This window comes from Belonocnema kinseyi, chromosome 2 (assembly GCF_010883055.1).
Source record: "Belonocnema kinseyi isolate 2016_QV_RU_SX_M_011 chromosome 2, B_treatae_v1, whole genome shotgun sequence".
Classification (NCBI taxonomy): Eukaryota; Metazoa; Arthropoda; class Insecta; order Hymenoptera; family Cynipidae; genus Belonocnema; species Belonocnema kinseyi.
Genome location: NC_046658.1, coordinates 128,701,749 through 128,715,346, shown reverse-complemented (window position 1 = coordinate 128,715,346; position 13,598 = coordinate 128,701,749). Strand labels below are relative to the sequence as shown.

General features: G+C 27.7%; 1 protein-coding gene across 1 annotated transcript in view; it reads right to left on the bottom strand.

Annotated features, from left to right (window-relative positions):
* Positions 1-13,598, bottom strand: part of LOC117182986 (small conductance calcium-activated potassium channel protein-like) — a 144,477-nt gene that overhangs the window by 13,264 nt on the left and 117,615 nt on the right. Inside the window, exons 9-10 of the mRNA XM_033376112.1 lie at positions 8,528-8,597; positions 2,749-3,007 (exon numbers count right to left, since the gene is read on the bottom strand). Coding sequence (XP_033232003.1) covers positions 2,749-3,007; positions 8,528-8,597 — 329 coding nt within the window. The remainder of the gene's footprint in view (positions 1-2,748; positions 3,008-8,527; positions 8,598-13,598) is intronic.

Genomic DNA, 13,598 nt, shown 5'->3' with positions numbered 1-13,598 from the left:
TAACATTTATAACTATTTTTCAAAGAGATCTAGAAATAAATCGAGGAAAAAAGGATAAAGTTACCCAATTAGACATGGTTTAAAAAAGGAATAGGATGATGGAAAACATACATGTTCTAAACTATCTAAAAAATAAAATGATCCAAAGGTAGAAAGTGGCAATGATAGAAATATTCGTGGGAATAAAGGCGTACAGGTAGGAGAGAAAGTAGAATATAGTTTCTGTTTATTAAGGAGTAAGGCAAGGCTCTCCCCTAAACCCAAATTTAATTTAATATTTTAATATTATATTTAGAAGAAGAAATTTAGAGAAAATGATAAGGAGGAGGTACGATTGGAGAAGAATGATATATAACCTGGTCTACAAGGTAGACATTAGGGGTTGACTGAAAGACGCCTGGGTATATGGTGAGAGAAGAAGATAAAGAAATAAATTAGGTACTAGAGCGAGAAAGAGGGAAAGGTAGTTTGAGACGAAGCTAATGGTGGGAAAGTGAGAGGAGTTAGCGAAAAAGTTTTTGAAGGAGGTGGAAACAAGGAGAGGAAGTTTAATAAAAGTAGGAAAGTGTGAAAAGAAATGAGGATCTAGATATAATAATTAATGTAATAAGTTGTAAATTTTTGTAAATAATAAGGATAATATAATCAAAGAATCCGTATTATCAACAAAGAATAAAAGGAACTTTTTACGTCATCCTCAGACTAGATGAAGCTATGCATTAAAAAATGTTTAAATTAAAAGACTCCTTGAAATATGTCACTTGTATCAGTTGAAAAAATAATGCGATTTCTGTGGTTCGATTCCCAGCAGAGCAAAAGGAGATCTTTTTTTCATAAAAAATGTCATTTTAAGTATAAAATAAAAAAATGTGTGGACCTAAAATGATAGGAAAAAGTTTATTTAGCATAAATTCACAAACTAAAATGCACGAATCATGAAATGCGGAAAATAACCAAGCATAAAATTTCAGTTATATTGAATTTAATATAGTACAAAGCGTCAAAAGTGACATAATTCAAACTTAAAAAAATTATATGGATATTCAGAAATTATAGAAAATAATAAAAAAATAAATAACGAATACACAAATGAATGAAAAAAATGCCGAAAATATATATTATTATCGAATTATAAAATTTTCCAAATTTCAAATAACGTCAAGATTTTTAATTAACAAAAAATAAAATCCCAAATTTCAAAATATCCAAAACTAAAATTCACCGACTTCAAAACCGACTTTCAAAATGAACGAATTATTAAATTCGCGATAAATGTTTTAATTCCCGAAATTTAAAATTGTGCAACATAGTTAATTGATTATTAATTTATGAGTAATTAATAGAATTATAAATAAGGTAAATAATGTAATGAATCTTTAATGAATCATTAATTAATAATTTATAAATTATTTTTGGGAATTTTAAATTTCGTCGAACTTAAATTACAGAAATATAAATAGTTATGAGAATTTAAACATTCTTTTATATTATAATTCGGCAATTTTTTGTTGTTGTTAATTCATGATTTAGTTATTCTTTCGTTCGTTATTTTGTATTAGTCCCGGAATTCAACAGTTTTACATATAGTGATGAACAGCAAAATTTTTTTTTATATTGCCGCTTTACAATATAATGCTACTATATAATAAATATAATTATTATATCTATATATAACAAACAAGAAATATGATCAATCCTTAAATAGTTTTTTTATTACAATGAAATAATCAACTCTGAAATGTGATATTTTTTAATCAATTAGACCTTGTAGAAAAGCTAAAATATTTTAACATTTGTATGTCACGCTTATAGAAAGACCATTAAAAAATTTCTTTTATCTTTTGCAAAAATTAAATTACTGGAAAATTATTTTTCGAAGTATTATGATAAATCAATGTTGAAATTAAATTCTGAGAGTTGAGAACAAGAAAATAATTAATATTATCTTTTTTTCAAATTTATGGAAATATAATTTTCATAAGATTTTTGAGAAAATGTAGAAACTTTTTTGATAATTCAAAGGTATTAGAGAACACTCTAGAAAATTTTAAAGAACTTGTTTTATTATATAGGATTATATAAAATATTATGAAAAATTCCAGTCTCCAAATTTTAAAAAATTTGTTTATTCTCTCGAAAACATTTAAAATTATTTTCAGTTCTACTAAATATTTCTTAAATTTACCCAATTTTTGTTCGTTTTTAATTTCCAATCTTACCAAATCTTACACAATTTCATTTTTCAAAACAAAAAATTATTTAAAACTTTTACACGAATATAAGGAAAATTCTCCTTTCTTTTAATTTTGTGAGACCTTCTTAGCCTTCTAACTTTTGAAAATTATTCAAATTTTTGTTGTATTTTTTATTTATTCTTCAAGATTTTAAAAATTTCCACAAAATCTGTTAGCTTCTTTTTTGACCATTTTTTAAATCTTCGAAAATCTTTTTAAATAATTTCTTTAAATTAATTTTTCGAAATCAAAAATTATTTTAATTTTTCACTATTAGAAAAATCTACTGTGTCATTTTCACAATAATTATATAAATAAACCGTTTTATTGATAAATTTTAGAGTTTTGAACGGCTCTACATGACAAAAGACACATAACAGTCAAAAAAACTAGAACAAAGTTACTACTAGCGCCGCCGCATGGCCGTTTTCACTACATGGGCCATTTTCAACTCTTGGTGACAGGAGGCTGATCGAAAGAAATAATGGAATTGGACAAAAAATGAATAGTTTACCTAAACTATTGACGCCACAACCACCTCCGCCGCCACTTCCGGGTGTAGCAAGCGCTACCGCCGTATCCGGATGTAAAAAGTTTCTTCTCTGTTCCAATCGTTCATTGTGTTGCGCTAAATATCGAGTGAGCGCTTCCGGTAGCAATTCCAACTGTTCCTGGAGTGCCGTTAATTTATCTTCGAGGCTGTTTAATTGACCCTCGAATGTTTCGTGACGGACGTTCATATCGGAGACTATCTCGTAGACTGAGTTTTGTGTCTAGATACACAAAAATTATTATTATTATCATTATAAAAAAAAACATTTCTGTGTTGAAATGTTCAGAGGCTTATACTGCGCAACATGTCGAAGGCATTTTTGGTTAGAGTTATTTAAAAAAAAATGTTTATTTGATCATTTAGCACAAGACTGTCCCGGTATATATTATCAGTCACGGACGCATTTTTATAATACAATCAAGTGATCTGATGAGAGCAGTCTGCCCAGACATATTGGACAAAGCCTGGTTTTTACCCCATCATGGACGGACTGGTTTGCAGTCAAGTACACGATGGGGGGACCTACAGCTTAAGGTGGGTTCCGAACCACCAGAACCTCGATAAAAGGTACAGTGAAAAATTTCACGAGGTACCGGCTCAGGGGTCGAACCCCCGACCTCTGAGGTGAAGTCTGAGTGTCTAACCAACTGAGCCACTTAGGCTCTCTTTCATTATTATTTAAAAAAGATTTCTGTGTTGAAATGTTGTCACAGGCTTATGCTGCCCAACAAGTCGAAGGCATTTTTGTTCAGAGATGGATTTTTATTTGATCATTTAGCACAAGACTGTCCTGTTATATATTATCAGTCACGGACGCATTTTGATAATGCAATCATGTGATCTGATGAGAGCATTCTGCCCAGCCATATTGGACAAAGCCTGGCTTTACCCCATCATTGACGGACTGGATTGCAGTCAAGAACACGATGGAGGGACCTATAGCTTAAGGTGGGTTCCGAACCACCAGAACCTCGGTAAAGGTACAGTGAAAAATTTCACGAGGTACCGGCTCAGGGGTCGAACCCCGGACAATGGATCTAAAATTAACACAAAGGGCATACAAAATTTTCAGCAGAAGCTATCCATAATGGGGCGATGCCTATTTGATCGCCGCCTGCTAGTCTATTATTTCTAGCCAATTTCTCCTCATGTAGTTGAGGGATTGCTTGAAGCTGTCGCTGACCCCTACCAGCAGAGGGTAATTTATACTGATTGAGTTATACCTAATTATTTTTTAATTTCAAGTTTTATTAATTAGAAGCATTATAATTATTAAATTTTTCAATCAGTACTCTAGAAATATTATTTATGAAATCTAAGTTTTTGGCGATTCCAAGGATATGTTACTTGCCTTAATAAATAGAACATTAGAATAAGCGGGATGTGTTATTTGTTGTAAGGGGTTGTCCATAAACTACGTTTTTAATTTTAGGCTGTTTTTATCCCCCCTAAACGACCTCGTTGACAAAGTTACTTTTACCCCTCCCCCTCTCTCGCTCCTTTCTCTAAAAATGAGGTAGCCCAGAATTTGATTAAAAGATAGGAAAGAGGGTGACTTTCTAACAAATATAAAAGAATAGAAAATTAAGAAATAAATGCTTTTATATGAACTTAATTTAAATGCCGCATTGAATTTAATATGATACACTTTAAATTTATAAAATTTGAAGTCATAGGCGGTCATTTACCGTTATTATTAATTTTAACCTTGGGTTCAATTTTCAAGGACATTTGAAGTTAAACACGGTTTTTAAATCAAAATCCCTATTTTTGACTACGGATTTAAAAAGAGCGGAAATTTTCACGACTAAAATATTCAATAGGATATTTGCTTTTGTGGCCTTAGAAAGGTTAAAAATCAAGGTTAAATGTCTAAAAAAAGGTTAGATGTCCTTTATCTAATTATTGTGGTTTTCTAAAAAGAGCAAACGCTCAAGATGCTTTTAGAAAGTCGATAAAGTGTAAAAGTGTGAACCGCCTTGACCATATTGATTCCAATGACAGAAATAGGTTTTCTGTAGAAAAAATAAAATTAAATTAACTCTCAATGACTGAAAATTTATCAGAATGTCAAGATCGTCAAGATGGAACACAGTTTTACCAATTTTCCATAGAAAATTTATGACAACAAATGTTACGCTCTTTTCAAATCCATAGCTTACAATAGGGATTTCCTTTAAAACAATCATCTTGACCTCCAAATGACCTTGATTTTTGAATTTTCTAGGGTCACAAAAGCAAATTTCTCATTGTATATTTTTACGCATGATTTTCCGCTCTTTTTAAACCAGCAGTAAAAAATAGGGGATTTCATTTTTTTAACCATGTTGACCTTCAAATGACCTTGCAGATTAAGTATTTGAATAGATATTTGGATCCATAGATTAAAATGCGTTACCCTGTATATTGACTTCCCGAAAAAGAAGATTAATTATGTAACTAAAAAGATGATTTTTTAACAAAATACATGCTTTTCTAACTAGTAAAGAATATATTTATAATCGAAAATAGGATAGTGAAATTTTTTGATTCGAAATTAATTTTTATTAGAAAAAATTAAATATTAAATCATAGGTGAATCTTAAAAATATTTTTTTGTTAACAAACTAGTATAACTTCTAATGAGCTAGCTGAATGTTCAACTACAAAAAATGAAGTTTAAACCAATTTATTAAATTTTACATTAAAAACATCATTTTTCCAAAAAGAGGACTAATTTTCCATCAATAAGGACGAAGTTTTAACAAACTAGTTAAATTTTAATGCCAAAAGAACGAATTATCTACAAAATTGATGAATTTTTAACTCAAAAATATGATTTTTTTAACAAAAATGTTAATTTTTTACCGAAAAGTTGCATTTGCAAAAAACAGTTTAATTCTGAATTAAATAAGGAAATTTAATCAGAAATATTCATTTTCGACAAAAAAGTTGATTTTAAACAATATAGTTTAGTTTTGTACCAAATTGTTGAAACCTTAAATAGACCAGATTAATTTAGAACCAAACAGTGTCATTTTTAACCAAAAACGATCAATCATCAACCAGGCAGATTAATTTGTGACTGAAAAAGACTACTTTGCAACAAATTACACGAACGTTAAGCTAGAAAACCTTGTTTTTTAATAAAAAAATATAAATTATTAATTATATAAATTCTCAACCTGAAAAACAACCATATTTTAACAAAATAGTTATATTTTCATGGAAAGAGATTTATTTTCAACTAAGAGGATGAATCCTTAAAAAATATTAATTTTTAACGAACTGATTCAACGTTCAACGAAGTTGTTTAATTTCAAATAAAAAGTTCATTTTAAAACAAAACATTTAAATTGGTAACCAAAAAGATTAACTTTTCAGGAAGAAGATTAATGATCTGCCAAAAATCACGAACTTTTAACTGAATACATTAATTTTTTTAGATCATTGTTGAGTTTTAAGACAGATGGAGGAAGTGTGTACAAAACGGTTGAAATTTTAACCCAAAGATATCATTTTTTTAAATAAGTTCATTATTTACCACAAAGATAAATTTTCATAAAATAGTTCGATTTTTAACCAAAGAGTTAAATTTAAACCAAAAATACGATTTTTGTATATAAAATTTAACAATTACATTAATAGTTAAAGAAATAAATTCTCAGCTATAAGAATCAAACAAAAACAAAAGAATTTTTAACAAAATTCTTAGATTCTCATATGAAGAGGTGAATTATTTACCAAAGAGATTAATTTTCAACCAAAAAGATAAAGTAGGAAATAGTTAAAATTTTAAACAAAAAGATGAATTTCCCAGCAAGAAAATCGATTCTAAACAAAAAAAAACACATTCTCAACAAAATACGATTATTTTTTGATAAGGTTCTTGAATTCTTTTACTTAACAAGGCAAGTAACATGTGGTTGGCATCAGCAAAAAACATAGATTTTCAATATACCATTTTTAAATTATTAATGCAGGTGGATGGCGATCAGAGAAGCACTACCCCCATAATGTTAGGTTTCATTTGCCAAAATATGATGTTTAAAAAAACTGCTATTAAATTATTTAAAAAAAAAAGATAAAGAAACTTTTCACAAATATTTTTAATTTTTTGAGTAATATAGTTAAGATATTACCACCATTTTTTATTTTTTTTAAATCTTCGGCTTATCTAGTATAAAATAATTCATGACCAAAACGATTTTGAGCGTAACAGGTAAGGTAATTTTTAACCAAAATAGATGAAGTTTATACGAAAAATATAATATTTGATGTTACCTCAATCGATAAAGTTTTTTTAATTAAAATCAAACACAGCTGAATAAAAAAAGAACAGAATTTTCAACCAACGAAAATTAGATTCATTTTACCAAAAGTGATATATATTGAAACGAAAAAGTCGAATTTTAAAACCAGAAAGAAAAAAAATTTCAAAATAATTATTGCATTTTGAAACAAAGAAGAAAAATCTTCTACAAACTAGTTCCACTTTCAAGCCGAAAATATGAATTTTCAACAAAAAAATTACTTTTCAGGTAAATGAAATTGATGAATTTTCAACAAAATGCATTAATTATCAACTAAAATAGATAAAGTTTCTGAGAAAAATATAATATTTGATGTTACCGCAATCGATAAAGTTTTTTTTAGTGGAATCAAACACAGTTGAATAAAAACAAATAACAGAATTTTCAACAAACAAAAATTAGATTTATTTCCTCAAAAGTGAATTTTGTAACGAAACAGTCGAATTTTGGAACAAGAAAAGCAAGAAATGTCAACCCAATAGTTGCATTTTCAAGCAAAGAAGACAATTCTTCTACAAAACAGTTCCACTTTCAAGCCAAAAATATGAATTTTTAACAAAAAAGTTACTTTTTAACACAATAAAATAGTGGGATTTTTAACAAATGCTTGAGTTTATCAATAAATACTTTAATTTGAAATCAATCATGGTTGAATTCAACTATAATTAACTTTCCAATTTACTGCAAAAATTGGAACTAAGTTACGTCACAAGTTACTATTTAAACTAGTAACTAAATTACCCCAAAAAGTTACAAATAACCTAACTGCACAGTAACTTACTCACTCGTAAAAAGTATTACTCTGGATTCTTGACACCTTTTTTTTTGTTTGATCTTTATTAAAATTATGATTATTTAAAAAAATATATTAATTGCAAAAAAACGAGAAGTAAAGTATCTATTTTTCGTTAGGTACGATTGAATGTCGAGCTTTTCGCAGCTTCTTTTTTACAGTAAAATTGAAAATAGTGTTTGGGCTTTTGTTTCGTAATGTTTTTTTAATACTTTGGTACGTTCTTTTAGGTACTTTTCAAAAATTTAAAGCCAATTTTAAATATCTGCTAAACTTAAAGATGTTTCATTAAAATAATATTGAAATCGTTTTTCAGGATTTTCAGGCAATTTTGGTACCTTCCTAATTAAGTAATTCATTAATTTAAGGGTCAATAAACCTTTTAATTAAAATCTGTACAGAAATGTGAGTGAAAAGTAAGGTACTAAAAAACAAGTAATTCTAGGAAAATAGGCCATAAAGCATCGCGATGAAAAATGTTAATTACTTTCACGAACAATATTTTATTATGAGGAACATACTGCTACTCTCTGCGCGTTAGAGGAAAATTAGCTCTCATTTTCCGGAAAATTATGCAGTCTTTCTGGCATTCTCATTTTGCGAAAGCTTTGACCGATAATTCGGGGCGTTACTTCGAATTTTAAGCTAAGCTTACCTTGGCCATATCAGTTATCGTGTTGGCATTGTCCATTAATTTTCTCTGGTCCATTTTCACTTTTCTGAGCCTAAAGCAGAAAAAAATAATTTTATAAATACATAGAAAATATATTTTTTCCAATAGGCTGTAAAGAGATTTAATAAAAAAAATTTTAATTTAATGTATGGTCTACCCTGACGTCAGGAGGTGTTACTTAATGAGGGATCGCAAAGGTTTTGTAACACACACGTTCCTGATCAAAGATTGAAAATGAAATTCTTGTCGATATATCAAGGCAGTTGTGCCCAATCCAGATATATTAAAAAATTTGTTCTTCTATGAATTTAAGATTCAAAATATTATAACTGTTCTCATTTCAAATAAAAAACATTATTTTGTATGAAAATGTTAAAATGCACAAAAAGATACATTAATTTTAATTTTATTTTCAATGGCATTTTTTCTCACCGTGGCTTCTGACCAATTTCTGAAAAATGATTGCATTTTAATCAATGGGGTCCTATTGTTATAGGGGAAAATTCGCTACAACTTGAAATTATTTCTTTAAAAAACGATCCTACTCCTCCTTCACTCCATTGGGAATCGAACCACAAAACTTCTGATTTCCAGTCAGGTGCTTTTCGAATTAAGCTATTACAGGGATCAGAATGAGAACTCTTAATTCCAGAAAATAACGCTAATTTTTAGCTCGATGTTAATGTTAGAAGTAATTATTTTTAAAATTAATATGCTATATTATCAAAGATGGTACCTTACCGACAGTAGATCAACCCTGCAAACCATAAAGGCAGAAAATCTACACAATATCGATTAAGTTAAGAATCTTCAATAACAGATATTGCTTAATTTCTCAATCAGACTAGATGAAAAATAATATTTTAAAATTAAAATTATTTCTTAAAAAAAAGATCCTACTCCTTTTTTACTCCGTTGGGAATCAATATAGTGTAGATTTTCTGCCTTTATGGTTTGGAGGGTTGATCTACTGTCGGTAAGGTACCATCTCTGATGATATAGCAGATTTATTTTAAAAATAATTCTGTACAACTCTATTTTCAATTTTAAAGATAACTAAATAATCTTAAAATATACTTATTCATTTGACAAACATTATCTTTAAAACAAAACTTTCTAACGATTCCAGCTAAAGAAAAATTTGCATTGAAAATTCGAAAGAGTACAGTTGTAAAGAATGTTTTCCGGAAAAAATTTACCAACATTTATTAAAATTCAATCATGTTTCAAATTCTTATAGGAAGAGACAGTCTGAAAAAATTCAATTGTAGAAAAAATGGTTGACATTAATGTTTTTTTTTGTGTGAATTTGAACATTTTTCATCAAAAATGCGTTTTATTTGAAATGATATCAGTTTTGATATTTTGATTCTTAAAATCATAGAAAATCTATTTTTTGAGATATCTATGACCTTTGACACAAAAACTACCTTATATATCAATAATATCAGAAAAAAATTTAGTTGAAGCATTCTCCACGAAATGGTTAGATTTCGCAGCGAAAAAGACGCATTTTCTTAAAGTTGTTCAATTTCAACCATAAAAAGTTGAATTTTCCACCAAATCGTTGAATTTTTAAGTAAAAAGACCCATTTTTCATAAAAAGTTCAATTTTCATTGCAAAAGTATTAATTCCCAAGAAAAAAAGTAATTTTACGACAAAATATTCAAATTTTCAATTAAAACAATTAATTTTTAAGTTTTTAGGAACGCATGGAATAGTTAATATTTTTCACTTAAAAAGAATTTTAATTTGAGAAAAAAAACAGTTAAATTCAACCAAAAAAATACTAACTTTAAACATATATTTGGAAACTCAACTATAACAGATTAATTTCTTAGGAAATAGTCAAATTTTCAACAGAATTTTTGAATTCTTAAGTCAAAAAGAAACATATTCTACAGATCATTTGAATTTTGAATTCGAAAATATAAACTTTCAATAAAAAATCAAATTAGTGAGCTAATAGATGAAATTTTATCTGAAACGATGAATTTTGTTTTAAATAATGAACAATTTAATTCGGCAGATTTTTTAATTTTCAAGTAAAAAAAATAATTTTCTGAAAAATAGTTGAATTTTCAAACCTGAAATGTTAGACAATTTTAACAAAATAAGAAGAATTATTAACAAAATAGTTTCATTCTCAACCAAATTGATGAATTTTCAACAAAATTGTTAAGTTTTAAGGCGTGAGATTTAAATCTTTTATAAAAAAGTTGACTTTTAAACTGGAAAAGAAGAAAATTCAACAAGAAACTTAATTTTCGATTAAAAAAGTTTAATTTTTAACGAAGTAAGTAAATTTACCAATCAGTTAAATAAAGAACAAAAATGATAAATTTTTAATAAAATATATGAATTGGCAAAAAACCAAATTAATTTAAAAAAATTAAAAACCAAATATTTTGATTTTTAAATAAATAATTGTGAATTTCGACAAAAAATATTAATTTTTTAAATTTAATTAATGAAATTTCAACTAAAACTAAAATGACAAAGGTAATTTTTTAACCAAGAAGGTTAATATTTGCAAAAAATCATCAGTGAATTTTATTTCATTTACTAAAACGATGAATCTCTGATTGAAAAGATGAATTTTTAACGAAAAACTTTATAGTTAATATTTAACACAAAAAGATTTTAATTTGAAACAACAAACAGCGAATTAAACATCAAATACTAATTTTAAACAAAATACATAAACTTTTAACCAGAAATGACAAATTTTTGGATCAAAAACGAAATAGTTACATTTTCAGTCAAAAAAATAAATTAAGAAAAATACGATGTTTCACTCGAAAAGTTGAATTTTTATACAAAAATTTAATTTATTAAACCAAGAAAATTAATCTGCATCAAATTAATTCTCAACAAAAGATCAGTAAAATAGTTTTTGTAACCAAAAGTTAATTTTTTAACCAAGAATGTTAATTTTTACAAAGAAGACGAAATAAAAATAAAATACATGAGTTTTTAACGAGGAACGATCAATTTAACTTTTAGAATATCAATTTTCAATCAAAAAAAGAATAGTTAAAATTTCTGTCAAGGAAATTATTTCTTAAACAAAACAAAAAAAAATCACTGGAACAGTTACATTTTTACTCAAAAAGCTGATTTTTGAATCAATACAATTAATTATTTTACGAAAAACACAGCACAATATGTATACGTTAACTAAAAGTTCATTTATACACGAAGAAGGTTAATTTTTTACTAAAGAAGATGAATTATCAATAAAATATATGAATTTTCAACAAAGAAGATGGAATTTTTCATGTACCCTTCATAATTCAAAGTTTCGATAAAAGCACAAATATGCAGGCAATAATTAAAATTTAGAATTTTTTTTGTAAAATATGGTATTATACATCGGAAAATCCAAAAATCTCGCACGATCTTTTTTTTTGTGGGGGAAGGGAGGCATATAGAAATTTCAAATAACAAAGCCATAAAAATAAAAAGCTGATCACTCAAGAAGATGATCTACGATATTGCTTGCTAACAAGAAATATCGATTTTCCTGTTAAAAGACATAATCTCACAAAAAGCTCTCAGAAAAAGAATTCAATCGCCAAAGCAATCAAGCTCGATTGGATTATAGAAAAGTCTTCATGCATCCGATAAAATCCTGAATACTTTTAAAATGCAAGTCTTAAATGATAAAAATAAAACAATAATAAATGAAAACTGAATCTAGGTCGGTGCGATCCTCTGTCTTACAGTATTAAGGGGATTGCAATTACTCAGGTTTTCGCTACATCAAAGATACGTCTACGAGGATATATTATTTATTGTAATATTCAAATCACATCATTTAAAGGCGATTTTACTCGCTAGACGAAATCGATTTTTTTTTTAAAAGTTTAATTTTGTTTATTTTTCTAATTAAAAATGAAGCGTCTTTTTGCGCCTGTGAGATGCAACGCGCCATCTGAAACTGTTTGCCGGGCTACAGTCACCCACTTACTTTAAAGTGGCTTCCAATTTTTAAATACTGATTTTTTGTTGCTTAAAGTAGTACATTGCTTAAAGTAGTACTATAATGATAATTTTTCAAAAATATATATAACGTAACCTCATCCTTTTTGCTCGCGCCTTGCATTTTACAGGCGCTAATTGTTGACCAATTTTCAATAAAAAAAAGACAAGAAAATAAAAAAAAAAATCGGTTTGATCCTTCAAGTGAAATTGCCTTCAGACTATGTGATTTGAATATAACATTAAATAATGCATCGTCGTAGACGTATCTTCGATGTGGCAAAAAGCCGAGTCGGTTTAATACCCTTAAATGGCAAATTGAATAAGTTGAAAGTCATGAGAAGACTTTGGCGAAAGTTGGTCTCCAGTTTCATTTGGCAAGGTTCGGAATAGAAGGATCAAATTCTGGGGCCAATAATTGTCCGATTAAAACTGTGACTCTTCTAATTCAGTACTTTGCTAATGAATTTCGTCCCTGATAGAGGAAGAAATTCCATAATGGTGTTCCTCTCCCTACTTGATTTTCTATGAGCTTCTAACCGTTCCAGTTTTTTTCCTTTTTACCTCTATTCACGGTGCTTAACCATTTATCACTTCTCGATATGAAAACGCTGAGGTATATTAAGGGATTATCAGACACGTGCTATTTTTTTACAACCGGAAGATAATTAAATTTCCGAGAGGTTCATTATGTCGAACAGGATTGCTAATAAGGGCTCAGAAATCTATCTATAGATATATTTTTAAACACAGTTGAAAACGTATCAATGTAACTATTTTTTTAAAAATTCACAATTTTGATTACTAAGTAATCTTTTTTAATTGAGAATTCATCATTCCAGTCAAATTAAACTGCTTTTGATTTGACATAAAAGTCTTTTTTGGGTGAGATATTTAATGTGAAGAATTCCTGAAAATAAAACCAAGAATGTAACGAAAACATTTTTATAACTACCATAAAATGTTCCTATTGCAATCTAAAAAAAATCCTTTTTCCCTCCTAAAAAAGCAAAGAAAAAAATCTGTTTTTCATTTGCTAAATAACCTTTTAGTCTTGTATCTTTTTTG